Source organism: Globicephala melas, chromosome 3 (assembly GCF_963455315.2).
Source record: "Globicephala melas chromosome 3, mGloMel1.2, whole genome shotgun sequence".
Taxonomy (NCBI): Eukaryota; Metazoa; Chordata; class Mammalia; order Artiodactyla; family Delphinidae; genus Globicephala; species Globicephala melas.
Window position 1 is genome coordinate 109,291,649 of NC_083316.1, and position 14,670 is coordinate 109,306,318.

Consider the following 14,670-nt stretch of genomic DNA (forward strand, 5'->3'; position numbering starts at 1 on the left):
CCCCTTCTGCAAACTTGAGGCCTCCAGTCCAAGAAGACTCTGGCAGCCAGCCTCAATGAAGAGCCCCAGGGGATCAAAATCAGAGCCCAGGAGTAGTGACAGCTGGGCCTCCATTACCGTACTCTCACGAAGGACCAAGCTCCGTGTAGTATGTTCTCCAGAGGCCCCAAAAGGATCCTGGGACGACCCGGTAGTCCTTGCTCCCCACCTCCCCTCAGGCCGAGCTTGTCTCTGACGCACCGCGATCTTGATCATCCCTGTTTCCCCCTTTTCCGGGCTGTCCCGAAGCCGCCGGCAGGTGACTGAATCCAGCTTGGGGGTTGATGAGCGCCGGGTGGGCTGGCGCCGGCCACTTGCGCTGCGGCGGGCCAGAGGAGAGGGCGCGCTCCTGTCGACCCTGCGCCCGCAGAGCACAGGCCCCACGCACTAGCCCGTCAGCGCCCCGCCCGAGGCCCCCTTCGGGCTGGAAGCGGCAGAGGACCCCTGCCCGGGACGAGGTCTGTGGCGACGCCGACAGACAGGGTCGAGGCCCGACCTCTCAAAGACCTTGCTCTGCGGCCTCGACTCTTCCCATTCGCCCGCTCGCCCGTGAGGCCCTACCCGGCAGCCCGGGGCTGGGCGCTCAGCACCTAGGGGGCGCGGGGGCCGGGGATGGGGCGCGGGAACTGGGCCTATTTTCCGTACGGAGGCGGCACCGCTGACCTCCTAGCCTCAGCGGGGTGTCTGGCGGGGTCGCCGGGGGCGAGGAGCAGAGCACGGGCGGAGCCGCCCCGGAGCCCCACCCCGTCCAGCCCGCTGCCTCGCCCTGCCCCGCCCCAACCGGGATCGGGGTGTGGTCCCGAGTTTCTACCGTGGCTTCCAGCTTTGCGTCCAGCTCCTAGGAACCTTCCAACGCCCGCAGCCCGTTTCCTGGGAACGGTGCAGGCCGCGCGCCTCGCTTTCCCTCAGCCGGCCTGGCCCGCGAGAACGTTCTGACGCCCCCGGGGAACGCCTTCCACCGCGCGACACTGTCCGGGGAACGCTCTCATCATCCCTCGTTGCCAACTGCAGAGCAGCGGCGGGGAGCATGCAGGACTACGACGAGGTGACTGCCTTCCTGGGCGAGTGGGGGCTCTTCCAGCGCCTCATCTTCTTCCTGCTCAGCGCCAGCATCATCCCCAACGGCTTCAACGGTATGTCAGTCGTGTTCCTGGCGGGGACCCCGGAGCACCACTGTCGGGTGCCGGACACAGCGAACCTGAGCAGCGTGTGGCGCAACCACAGCCTCCCGCTGCAGCTGCAGGACGGCCGCGAGGTGCCTCACAGCTGCCGCCGCTACCGGCTCGCGACGATCGTCAACTTCTCGGCGCTCGGGCTGGAGCCGGGGCGCGACGTGGACCTGGAGCAGCTGGAGCAAGAGGGCTGCCTGGATGGCTGGGAGTTCAACCAGGACATCTACCTGTCCACCATCGTGACCGAGGTGGGTATGTGAGCGACCCAGTATCTGCATCAGTCCCCCTCGAGACACCCTGGCAGTGCCTGGGTCAGCGTCCCCCACTCATCAAACCTGGCCAGCAGTCACCTGGGTTATACTTCCAACACAGGTGTGCAGCCCAAGAGAGCAGGACTCAGGCTCATTCCCCATCGGTTTGTCTTGTAGGGAGGGGATGAAGAAGGGAGAAGGGAAGCAGTTGTCAACTGCCTTTTCCTCTGGCAGTTTCACAAAAGACGAAGTTGTTTCCCAAGAGCCTAGATACTGCCAACCCCAGACTCCCCAGATGGACAGCCTGAGTCAAGTTCCTGCTGGAGGCATGAGGAGGGGGTGTGGGGGATGCTGCTGAGCCACGTGTAGACACAAAGAAGAGTCTTGCTGCTGGGCAGGGCATGGGCAGGTGTGGTCTGTTCCCTGGCCACAGGCTTCTGGAAGCATCACGGGGTCTCCTGCTCTGCCATACAACTATGGTAAGGCTTGGGTCCTGTCCTGAGCCTCCAGTTTCTCTGAAAAGGAGCAGAAGGCCTCCTGATACGGGTGGAGTACAGGGAACTAGAGGAGGCATAACCCTGGCCCCAGGGCACTCCTGAAGGGACAGACTCACAGAGACCGTCTGAGCATAGGGCCCAGTGGTGGACAGAGGCTCCGGCTTATGCCATTAGCCCCTTAGCATCCTAAGTGGTTTGGTGGCAGGATTTCTAAGTTTCAGCAGTCAGAATACACACGTACTTTGTCCTCTGCATTTCCTGCTTTGCATCTGGTAAGGGCCAGGAGATGCTATGTCAGGCACATCTCCTTCTGAGGAGGGTATCCTCATAGACTAGTCTCCTGCTATTAATCAGGCAGGTAGGATTCCCAGTTTCTGGCCCATCCTCTGCACCATGTGAAAACCTGAGCATGGCCTCTGCTAGTCTTTTATCCCCTTCCCCAGCACAATGTGGCAATAATTAGACACCATGTCTGGCCTTGTGCTGAACACCAGGCTATACACATCTGGGGTGTGGGGTCTGCTTTTGAAGCTCAGATACCGACAGGGACACTGGCTGTGTTCGAGAGAGCTAACATCAAACCTGGTTAATAACAGGGTTCTGGAACCTGAATTCAAATACTGGCTGGCTTGTTGTGTGACCTGGGGCAAAAAAACGGCCTTCTCTGTGGGGATAGCAGGGTGAGGAACTCCTTTAAGAAGGGATGATAAATTTGAACTGAGTCTGGAAATATGAGCAGGACTTGTCCAGGCAAAGAACATGGAAGATTCTGGGAATGAGATTTCATAGATCAGGGTGGCTTGGAGTTCAACGGATGGCAGGTGAGGCTAGAAATGCCTACAGGGGCCTGTCCACAGTGAGCCTGGTAGGAATGTTGAAGAGTTGAGTATATTCTGAGGACAGCGAGGAAATAGTAAGGGTTCCAAGGAAGGAGTAACATGGTCAGATTTGTGTTTTTAGAAAGAACTGTCTCAAGCTGCTATGAAAATCAAGAAGACCAGTGAGGAAGCTGTGGGAGTTGCCTTGGCAAGAGATGGGTGGCCAGCTGGGAGTGGTGGCTCTTAAGTCTATAAGACCAGTAGAAAGTGGGCTCAGCCTATGGAGCGCCTCTGGATTCCTCCAGCATTGGTTCCATGCCTACCTTGGGCCCTGAGGTGGCCGTGCTTCTCTGGCTTTGATCCCCTAGCAGGGGTTCCTAGTGCTTACCCACCCTCTGCCCACAGCCTGATCCTGAGGGATCCAAAAGTAGGGGCCAGCTCACCCCACCTTAGCTCCTAGAAGTGTGGTCAGCACCTGAGCTGGAGCTGGCCCTACTGGCTGCAGCCCTCCTTGACAGCTGGGTTGACCTGTCTCTTTCCCCTTCTTTACTGGTTTTGTTCACCTCAGGGTGTGAGGGGTAGGTAGCTGCTGGCTTACAAGTCCATAGCTATCCCTGTTGTACCGTGCTCACAAGGGCCTGTGGACACCTCTGGGGATGCACATCATCACACACACACATGCACCAGGATTTGCTTTTTTCAGCAGCCTTTCCCTTCCTTGCTACCTTTTTGGGTGCTGGGAGTAAAATAAAAGGCAAAGGAGCACTAGTGGTTGGGAGGAAGGAGGGGAGAAGCATGAAAGTGAGTAGGGGGGAGGTGGTTCTGCCTAGAAAGGTGGTGGCACAAGGAGGAGCTCTGGAGTCAGACAGGTGGGTCTGTTCTGACCCCACCCCCAAGCACTGGGCTGACTTAAACAGGTTGCATCACTGCTCAATCAATGCCTCAATTTCCTTATCTATAAAAGGGGACACAAGCAAATGAAAAGATGCTCAACATCATTAATCATTAAGGAAATGTAAATCAAAACCACAATGAGATGTCACCTCACATCCATTAGGTTGGCTGCTATTAAAAACAAACAAAACAGAAAAATAACAAACAAAGATGTGGAGAAGTTGGAACCCTCATGCACAAAATGTAAAATGGTGCAGCCACCATAGAAAACAGTGTGGCAGACTCAATAAATTAAAAATAGAATTATCGTATGATCCAGCAATACCACTTCTGGGTGTATATTCAAAAGAATTGAAAGCAGGATCTTGAAATATTTGTATACCCATGTTCATGGCAGTATTATTCACAATAGCCAAAGACGTAAAAGCAACTCAAATGTCCAGCAACAGATGAATGGATAAATAAAATGTGGTATATACATACAGTGGAATAGTATTCAGCCTTAAAAAGGAAGGAAATGCTGACACAATGCTACAACATGAATGAAACTTGAGAACATTATGCCAGGTGAAATAAGCCAGACACAAAAAGACAGAAACTGGGGCTTCCCTGGTGGCGCAGTGGTTGAGAGTCCGCCTGCTGATGCAGGGGACACGGGTTCGTGCCCTGGTCCGGGAAGATCCCACATGCCGCGGAGCGGCTGGGCCCGTGAGCCATGGCCGCTGAGCCTGCGCGTCCGGAGCCTGTGCTCCGCAACGGGAGAGGCCACAACAGTGAGAGGTCCGGGTACCACAAAAAAAAAAAAAAAAAAGACAGAAACTGTATGATTTCACTTATATGAGATATGAAGAGTAGCCAAGCTCATAGAAACAGAAAGTAGAATGGTAGTTGCCAAGGGCTGGGAGGAGAGGGAAACAGGGAGTTATTTAATAGATATAGAGTTTCATTTTGCAAGATGAAAAGAGTTCTGGAGATTGGTTGCATGATAATGTGAATATATTTAACTCTACTGAACTGTACACTTAAAAATTGTTGAGATGGTATATTTTATGTTGTGTGAATTTTATTATAGTTGTTAAAAATGAGAATCATAAGAATGTCCAGCTTATCCAAGTTGTTGGGAGGATTCGATGAGATCATGTGCCATGCTATATCCCATAGCACCAGCAAAATGGGCATCATAGGTGGGTGGATGAGGAGTGGAAAGGGCAAGACCTCATCACCTCTGGGTGGGCACCATGGGCATTGTGGGAGCTGTTCTAAGGTCCAGGTTGTAGCCAGTATAATGGGTGATGAGACTTGCTGGAGGCAGAGCCCCTTTCCTGGGGTGGAATTCTAAGGCCCAGAGAATAGGACACAGGTCTGAATCTACTGTGCCAGGGGGAGAAATGGCCTCAGCTCCCCAACAAGATCAAGCGCAGGGGCCCTGAGTAAGTTTTCTGCATCTCTCTGGCACCATACAGGTAGAGGGACCACCCTCAGATTGTCTCTGCTTTATACCTCTGAAGGGATCTCCTGATGGGCATACCCTTTGGGACAGAGAAGCCCACCTGAGCCAACCCCCTGACCCTTTCACAGGGAAGACGGGTCAGCCAGGGACCCAAGGATGGCATGTTCTGCTGTGGAAATGCCTTTTAGAGAATGCCAGGAGGCGGGAACCTGGTGTCTGAGCTGGGAACTGTGTGGGTGCGTCTGCCTATGTGTATAGGTGTATAAGGTAGTTTCCTTCCTCTAGGAACTCATGGGTGGAGCTGCAGGCAGCTATGCCCTTCACCATGATAGAACATCCAACAACGGGCCTGGGCCTCTGGAGGCACTAGCCTTGTGCTGTCTTTCTTGGGACCTGGGGTCAGGGCTTGGACAGAACAGGACACACTGATTCTCCACCCACAGCCCAAAGGTATGAAATAGGAACAAGGGAGCCTTATCCTCTGCTAACAGGGTGCTTATGGGGGGCACTAGGAGCAGCGAAGGCGGGAACGATGAGACAGACTGAGCTTGGCATCTGACGGACAACTACATGGGACTCCATGTGGCAGCTCATAGAGATGTACCTCTTTTGGGGCCTGGGTGGGCTCTGCCAAAGGTGAAGAGTTTAGGCTGTTATCTTTCCATCAGGCCTGCAGGCTGCCCTGGAATACTGCTGGCTAGTGTGAGACTGGCAACTTGGCTGTTGGGACAGCCTGAATATTAACCAAGTTCACAACCCAGACCTGCCCTCTGGCAGATTCCAAAGGGGATAAAGTGGGGACCTCTGCCTCCAGCCAGTACCAACAGACTTTTATTTCCAGTCAGTGCTTCAGAAAGAGAACAAATAAAGGAGACTGAGGGGCTTTCCCTAGCTCTGGCCTGAATTTGCTTCCCTGTTTGTTTATCAGCTGCCTCACGCCAAACAGTTTGCCTGTTGCCTCTAAGCTCTGTTCCTCTGACAAACGCCACCAGGATCTCAGAATGTGCCTTTGTTTCGAGGCTGCTTCACCCGAACCTCCTGCCAAGTTTCTGGACAAACAGACTTTGTCCATCTCTCCTGGTGGGCAGCAGAGCCCTCACACTTTGTCCAAGAGGTAGGGTGGTGCATTGACAAAAACAAGGCTTGGCAGAGCTGGTCAGAAGAGCTGCAGGTGCCTCAGGCTTCGGAAGGGACTGTTATTTCTTCTTTGTGACAGGCTATATTCGATTTATATTCAAGGCTAACGCAGGCCTGCCTTGTTATCTGAAGCCTTGGTATGATTTTAAGCATGTCTGTACAGTCCAAAAAAAACCAAAAAAACAAAGAAAAGGCAGGGATCCCCATTTGAAGCAGAGAGAATGGAGGCTCTGGGGAAAGGCTTGGCTGACTCACATGCCCTAGCGATTGGCACAGACAGCGCAAGGCTGGTGGCTTCTGCTCTGTGTTTGCAGGACTGGAAGGCAGGTTCATAGTGGCACCTTCCAGAGTTGCCCCTTGGTGCTACGTGGCTGGCACAGACCCCATCCTATTTGTTTTTATTCCCAGAGTGGAGCCTGGTAGAGCTGTGTTGGATCTAATGTCAGGACGCAAGTGGGAGAGCCAGGTCCCTGAGTGCCCCTTCTTCCCTCAGGCCCCTCCATTCCATTCCCACCATCCCATTTAAACTACCTGGGCCTTCTGCTTTGGCTCCACCTCTGATGACCACAGAACTGAGGCCTCTCCACCTATGGGTGCTTTTTCTTTACCTCTAATATAAAGAAAAAAAGATACTGAGAACATTTTAGGATTTAGCCTCCCTCCATCTCCTGAGCTCCAAGTTGCAGAGGCTAATTCCTGGTGAGTGCAGCCAGGAGACTTGGGGATCCCATCCTCCACTCAGCCCATATTAATATAGTGGTGCCTCTACTCCAGGTTCCACGGGCTGAGAATATTGAGGCCCTGGTTGCCCTTGTCCCAGCTTATTGTAGAGTGGAGATTCCATGCCAGGAGAGGCAAGCCAAAAAGAGGGATGCTACTACCTCCAACCAGCCTCTAACTCATAAGGCAGGGGGTGTCATTCTGAGGGCACCTTCCCTTCCCCCCAGTCCTGGAGCAGGGGCTCAGAGATTTTCCCCAGGGGAAAAGTAGTCCATAACAACAGAGAGCTCTGAAGTGTCCCCACAGGAAATAACTTCATTTGAAACAAGCTGTGCAGAAGTTGAAGCCTAAGAGTGCTCTTTAAAACAATGGAGACTGTGGTAGTAAACAATTAAGAGGAGACTGGTAGCTCCATTTGAGCAAAAAGCTAACCCATAGGGCAACTAGATTACCAGAGAGAACCAGAAAAAGAGACAGCTCAGAGCAGTCAGAACAAACCTCAAAGACTTGCCTCAAAACTACTCCTTCAGAGGGGCTTGAATTTAATTGAGCTAGACTATAGAATGATTTGTGCCCCAGAGCATTGTTGAAAACAATAAAGGAATGAGCCAGTAATTGGTGGAGCCTAACAGCTAGGTGTGATATCAGCAGAGGCAAACAGCTTAATAGAAAAACTGGGGAAAGAGACAGTCAAAAAGAGCCCTGCTAAAACCATTGTCATCCCAGGGTGACTGTGTACATGCCCAAGGCTGTGCCCTCTGAGGAGGAACATCAGAGGCTTCACACTGCAGGGGAAATAGTCTTCACTAAGGGTCCAGCCAAGTCATTAAACAAATAAACAAACAAACAAAAACAAAGACAAGCACCCCCAGGGTTGGGGGGGCTGTTCAATGCTCAGAGTTTCCACAATATATTTCCTGAAATGTCCAGTTTTTAACCAAAAATTACAATACATGCAAAGAAACAGGAAAATGTAACCCAAACTCAGGGGAAAAAAAGCAGGAAATAGAATGCCTGAGAGGGCTTAGATGTCAGATCTAACAAAAACTTCAAAGCAGCCATTATAAATATGTTCAAAGAACTAAAGGAATTCATGTTTTAAAAAATAAAAGAGGGGCTTCCGTGGTGGTGCAGTGGTTAAGAATCCACCTGCCAATGCAGGGGACATGGGTTCAAGCCCTGGTTTGGGAAGATCCCACATGCTGCAGAGCAACTAAGCCCATGTGCCACAACTACTGAGCCTGCGCTCTAGAGCCCGTGAGCCACAACTACTGAAGCCCACGTGCCTAGAGCCCGTGCTCTGCAACAAGAGAAGCCCCTGCAATGAGAAGCCCACGCACCGCAACTAGAGAAAGCAGGTGCACAGCAACAAAGACTCAACACAGCCAAAAATAAATAAATAAATTTATTTTTAAAAAAGCAATAAAAAAAAGTAAAAGAAGGTATGATAACGATGTCCCATCAAATACAGAATACCAATTAAGATATAAAAATAAAAGCTATAGGGCTCCCCTGGTGGCGCAGTGGTTGAGAGTCCGCCTGCCGATGCAGGGGACACGGGTTCGTGCCCCGGTCCGGGAAGATCCCACGTGCCGCGGAGCGTCTGGGCCCGTGAGCCATGGCCACTGAGCCTGCGCATCCGGAGCCTGTGCTCCACAACGGGAGAGGCCACAACAGCCAGAGGCCTGCGTACCACAGAATAAATAAATAAATAAATAAATAAAATCTATAAAAAAGAGAATCAAATAGAAGTTCTGGAGTTGAAATATACAGTAACTGAAAGTTAAAAATTCACTAGAGAGCCTTAATAGTAGATTTGAACAGACAGAAGAAAGAATCAGCAAATTTGAAGACAGAGCAATATAAATTATGTAACCCAAAAAACAGAAAAAAGGAATGAAGAAAAATGAACAGGGTCTTAGAGAAATGTGGAACACTATTAATCAGACCAACATGTGCATAATGGGAACACTAGAAGGAGAGGAGAGGAAGGAGCAGAAAAAAAAATAGTGAAAGAAATAATGGCTGAAAACTTCCCAAATTTGATGAAAAACATTAATCTACACAGCTCAGCAGCTCAACTCCAAATAGAAGAAACAAAAAGAGTTTTGCACACAGACACATCATGGTAAAGTTATTTACAGTTAAACACCAAGGGGAATTTTTAAAACAGCAAGAAAAATAGGACACATACAAGGAAACCCCAATAAGATTTATATTTGACTTCTCATAAGAAACAAGAGAGGCCAAAAGGCAGTGGGATAACATATTCAAAGTGCTGAAAGAAAAAACACATCAACCAAAAATGTTGTATCTAGCAAAACTATCTCTTAAAAATGAAATAAAGACATTCGCAGACACACACATGCATGCACACACAAACCTGGGAGAATTTCTTGCTACCAGTGCTGCCTTACAAGAAATACTAAAGGAAGTTCTTCAGGAATAATTTTTTTTAATGCACAACTTATTCTCTGAAAACTACAAGGCATCTTTAAAAGAAATTAAATAAGATATAAATACAGTAAGTCCCCTACATATGAACCTTCAAGTTGTGAACTTTCAAAGATGCAAATGTGCGTTCGCGTGTCCAGTCATATAAGGCGTGAGTGAAACTGCAGCTTGCCCTGTCTCTCATTGCTGATGATCCTTCAGCTCTACCATCTCCCACCTCCTCTCCCTCCTCCAGTCAGTAACTCTTCTTGCCTGTTCACTCCATGCCAGCCCCTGTATGCCAGCTGTTGTACTGTACTACTGTACTTTTCAAGGTACTGTACTGTAAGATTAAAAATGTTTTCTATATTTTTTGTGTTTGTTTGTTACGTATTGTTTGTGTGAAAAGTATTATAAACCTGTTACAGTACAGTACTATATAGCCGATTGTGTTAGTTGGGTACCTAGGCTAACTTTGTTGGACTTACAAACAAATTGGACTTACAAGTGTGCTCTCAGAACAGAACTCGTTTGTATGTAGGGGACTTACTGTAAATGGAAAGACATCTCACGTTCTGTTCATGAAGCAGAAGGCAATATTGTTAAGATGGCAAAACTCCCCAGATTGATCTACAGATTCAATACAAAAGGTGTTCAGTATCATTAGTCATTAGGGAAATGCAAATCAAAACCACAAGGAGAGGGGCTTCCCTGGTGGCGCAGTGGTTGAGAGTCCACCTGCCGATGCAGGGGACACGGGTTTGTGCCCCAGCCGCAGAGCAGCTGGGCCCATGAGCCATGGCCGCTGAGCCTGCGCGTCCGGAGCCTGTGCTCCGCGACGAGAGAGGCCACAGCAGTGAGAGGCCCACGTACCGCAAAAAAAATAAATAAATAAAAATAAATAAATAAAAACCCACAAGGAGATACATCTTAACACCCCTGGGATGGTTAAAATTAAAAAGACACACAATAGGGACTTCCCTGCTGGCGCAGTGGTTAAGGATCTGCCTGCCAATGCAGGGGACATGGGTTCGATCCCTGGTCCAGGAAGATCCCACATGTCATGGAGCAACTAAGCCTGTGAGCCACAGTGACTGAGCCCACGAGCCACAACTACTGAAGCCCACACACCTAGAGCTGGTGCTCTGCAACAAGCAAAGCCACCGCAATGAGAAGCCTGCACATTGCAACAAAGAGTAGCCCCCCCTCACCGCAACTAGAGAAAGCCCACATGCAGCAACAAAGACCCAACCCAGCCAAAAATAAATAAATTTAAAAAAAAGACACACAATAACAAGTGTTAATAGGAATATGGAAAAATTAAAACCCTCGTTCATTGCTGTTGGGATTGTACAATTATGCAGCCACTTTAGAAAACATTTTTCAAGTTTCTCAGAAGGTTGAACATAGATTTATCATATGACTCAGTGATTCTACTCCTCATATATACCCAAGAGGAATGACAACATATACGCTTGCAAAGTGTTGTACACAAAAGTTTATAGCAGCTTTATTCATAATAGCCGAAAAGTGGAAACAATCCAAATGTCTATCAACTGATAAATGGCTAAATAAAAGGTGATATATCCATACAATGGTATATTATTCAACCATAGAAAGGAATGAAGTACTGATATTTGGTACAACAACATGGATGAACCTTGAAAACATTATACTAAGTGAAAGAAGCCAGTCACAAAAGACTATATATTGTATGATTCCACTTATATCAAATGTCCAGAATAGGCAAATTCATAAGTATGTTAGTGATTGCCACAGGCTGAGGAAAGAGAATGGGAAGTGACTACTAATGGGTGTGGGGTTTCTTTCAGGAGTGATGAAGCCATTCTAAAATTAGATAGTGCTGATGATTGCACAATTCTGTGAATATAGTAAAAACCACTGAATTGTAAACATAAGAATGAATTTTATGGTGTGTAAATTATACCTCACTAAAGACCTTATAAACAAAAAGAATTAAGTAGCCAGCTTTTCCCCCCCAATGGTCAGGAAATTTCCAGTTTTAAGTCTGCAACTAAGTTATAAAGAAGAAATTGTGGGTGGATATATATACTATTATTAACTAACTACTCCTTCCTCTTCTTCCCCCCGAATGAAAAATATAACTATAAGAGAACACATAGAAATCCATTCTTGTTTTTTTGTGGGTTTTTTTTTGCGGTACGCGGGCCTCTCACTGCTGTGGCCTCTCCCGTTGCAGAGCACAGCCTCCGGACACGCAGGCTCAGCGGCCATGGCTCACGGGCCCAGCCGCTCAGCGGCATGTGAGATCCTCCCGGACCAGGGCACAAACCCGCGTCCCCTGCATCAGCAGGCGGACCCCCAACCACTGCGCCACCAGGGAAGCCCAGAAATCCATTCTTAAATGAACCATTGCTAGTTTTTCATTCACAGCTGTCTCTGAGATTGAAGTCCATTTATAAAGGGGTTTTAAACCTTGTGGTAAAAGCTTTTCTGGTTTTTAGTCATTGAATAGAAAGTTCTGTTTTCTAACAATCTCTTCTGCCTAGTCAGGTTTAAGTATAACCTGCTTTGCTTATTCATTAATGCTGTTTGTTATAAGTCATGGTTTTGGTTAGGACAAAGGCATGAGATTAGTAGAAAGGGAACTACCATTTAATGAGGCCTGTAATGTGTCACTGTCAGACACACTACTTACATTTCCTGTCTAATGCTCATAACAACCTCAAGAGGGAGTATTATTGTCACCTCTTTGAAGATGAGAAAACAGGCTAATGGAGGTGAATGAGTGGCCCAAAGTCACACAGCTGGAAGTGGTAGAACCCAAGAGAGCCTGTGTTCTTTACTCAACATGAGGCTGCCTTCCAGAGTTCTCAGTTCTATGCAGGTCACAGGGATCCACTTATCTTTATGATCCTTTATGGCTTTGGGAAAGGCTAAAATTGCTAGACTTTGGTTAGTTGGAGAGTTCAAAGTTGAGGGTGATTTTCAAAGGACAGTGTGTGAGGGACGTCCCTGGTGACGCAGTGGTTAAAAATCTGCTTGCCAGTGCAGGGGACACGGGTTTGAGACCTGCTCGGGGAAGATCCCACATGCCGCGGAGCAACTAAGCCCGTGTGCCACAAGTACTGAGCCTGTGCTCTAGAGCCCGTGAATCACAACTACTGAGCCCGCGTGTCACAACTACTGAAGCTCACCCTCCTAGAGCCCGTGCTCTGCAACAAGAGAAGCCACAGCAATGAGATGCCCGCACACTGCGACGAAGAGTAGCCCCTGTTCGCTGCAACTAGAGAAAGCCCGCGCACAGCAACAAAGACCCAACGCAGCCAAAAATAAATAAATAAATGTAAATTTAAAAAAAAAAAGGACAGTGTGTGATACCACACATTTCCAAACTAATTTTCCATTACTCCTAATTGTTCAACATTCATTCATCGACAATTTGTTAAGCATCTACCACGTGCCTAGCCTTGTACATGCATTAGTTATCTAGAATGATTATATGAACGTGTTCAGGTTTTAGAACTCTGTCCACCTGGAGAAGGTTGAGCAGGAGGTGCCTCTTTTCCTCTCTAGCCAGAGAGCACAGTGGCCCAGAACAAAGCCCACCCCACCCAGGACGGCTGGGCTTATGCATGCACATGTGCACACTTGATCTGTCCTGTAAAGTATGCTTGACCTTGAGCTTTGTGGAGGCAGTGACCATGTCTGCTTTGTGCCCCATACACAGTCTGGCCCAGAGCATGTGCTCAGTGATGGTTGAATAAATGGTTAAGCAATTCCTTTTACCAATCCACTAGAACTCAGGCTAGTCACTTCATTGCCCTATGCCTTCATTAACTCATTTGTAAAATGGGGATAAAGAGAATACCCATTTCACATGGCAACTTTGAGATCCCATGAGTAATGCAAGGCACACAGTGAGCACACAATACACTGTACTTGTCCTTCCTATTATTATTACTGTTGAGGGCATGAGACGCATATTCTTCTAGGCCAAGAGTGACCTCATGTCCCCTATTACCTTGTGACGTGGTTTTTTGTTTTTTAAAGCAGAGCTGAAGGCTAGATGGCCCAGCCAAATGGAGCTTACTCTGCTCTGTTAGGGAACATTGGTCTAAGACCTTGAGGATGAGACAGACACAGTAATCCTGTGAGAGCACATCCAGGGCCTCAACCCGGCACAGTCTGGGACATTTTACTCTTTGTCTATGGTGTGTGTGGGAATGTGGGTTATGTTTCAGTAATGGTGGTATTTGACTTTAAAGCACAGCTCCAGAGCGATGCCAGGCAGCTCCTTACCAGGCCATCAGCCATTAGCCTCTGAGCTGACTGTGTATATATGTTTGTGTGTGCGTGTGTGTACACACATGTGCAGAGACCCACGGGACAGTTCTGTCTCATCAAGGAAAAGACTGTCTCCCACTGGTCCTGCCATGTCATTGTTAACCACAGGGAGTTCCCTGGGACCTGGCTATTGAGGCCCCAAGACACACCCCTAGAAACCCCAAGGGACTGGGACAGGCAGGGCCTGGCCTCCTTAAGAATAGCCCCGTGGAGTAAACAGGCTGGCAGCTGATTTATTGGACCCCAGTTCCAAAAGCCGCAGTGAAAACTTTATCTGCCAATCTTGTCCTATTACCAGGTCTCCTGCGGCTTTCGAAAAGACTCTCTGGGTACAGTAATTCCCCAAGAGGGAACCCAGCCTTGGAACCAACCATAAATAGCCATGAGGTCCAGCTGCCTTCCCCTGCCAGGTGTGAACAGGATCTCCCTGCATGGTGTTGACAGGGCTTCTTGGGCCCCTCTTCAGGGAAGGAAGGGGGACCTAGAAGCATGGCCTCATGGCCTCCAGTAGGAGAGCAATGGGGAGCTGGCCCTCACCTCACCCTTCTCAGCACCCAATTCAGAACTCCTTTCCTTGCTCCATTCCCCAAAGAGACTAGGCTTGACCCACTATCAGGGCCAGCTTCATGGGCATCAACCCATGCAGTCACACAGGACCCCACACTTGGTTTTAATGCTCTGCTGTTGACGTCTTGAAATTTTTTTTTTATAAATTTATTTATTTCTTTTTGGCTGTGTTGGGTCTTCGTTGCTGTGCATGGGCTTTCTCTGGTTGCAGCAAGCGGGGGCTACTCTTTGTTGTGGTGCGCAGGCTTCTCATTGTGGTGGCTTCTCTCGTTGCGGAGCACAGGCTCTAGGCACGTGGGCTTCAGTAGTTGCAGCACGTGGGCTCTAGAGTGCAGGCTCAGTAGCTGTGGCACACGGACTTAG

The 14,670-nt window shown here is 48.9% G+C and overlaps 1 protein-coding gene across 1 annotated transcript in view; it reads left to right on the forward strand.

Annotated features, from left to right (window-relative positions):
* The first annotated feature begins 666 nt into the window (after nucleotides 1–666).
* The window catches only part of SLC22A4 (solute carrier family 22 member 4), a 52,358-nt gene continuing 38,354 nt past the window's right edge, over nucleotides 667–14,670 (forward strand). Inside the window, exon 1 of the mRNA XM_030869692.2 lies at nucleotides 667–1,459. Coding sequence (XP_030725552.1) covers nucleotides 1,067–1,459 — 393 coding nt within the window. The 5' untranslated portion in view covers nucleotides 667–1,066. The remainder of the gene's footprint in view (nucleotides 1,460–14,670) is intronic.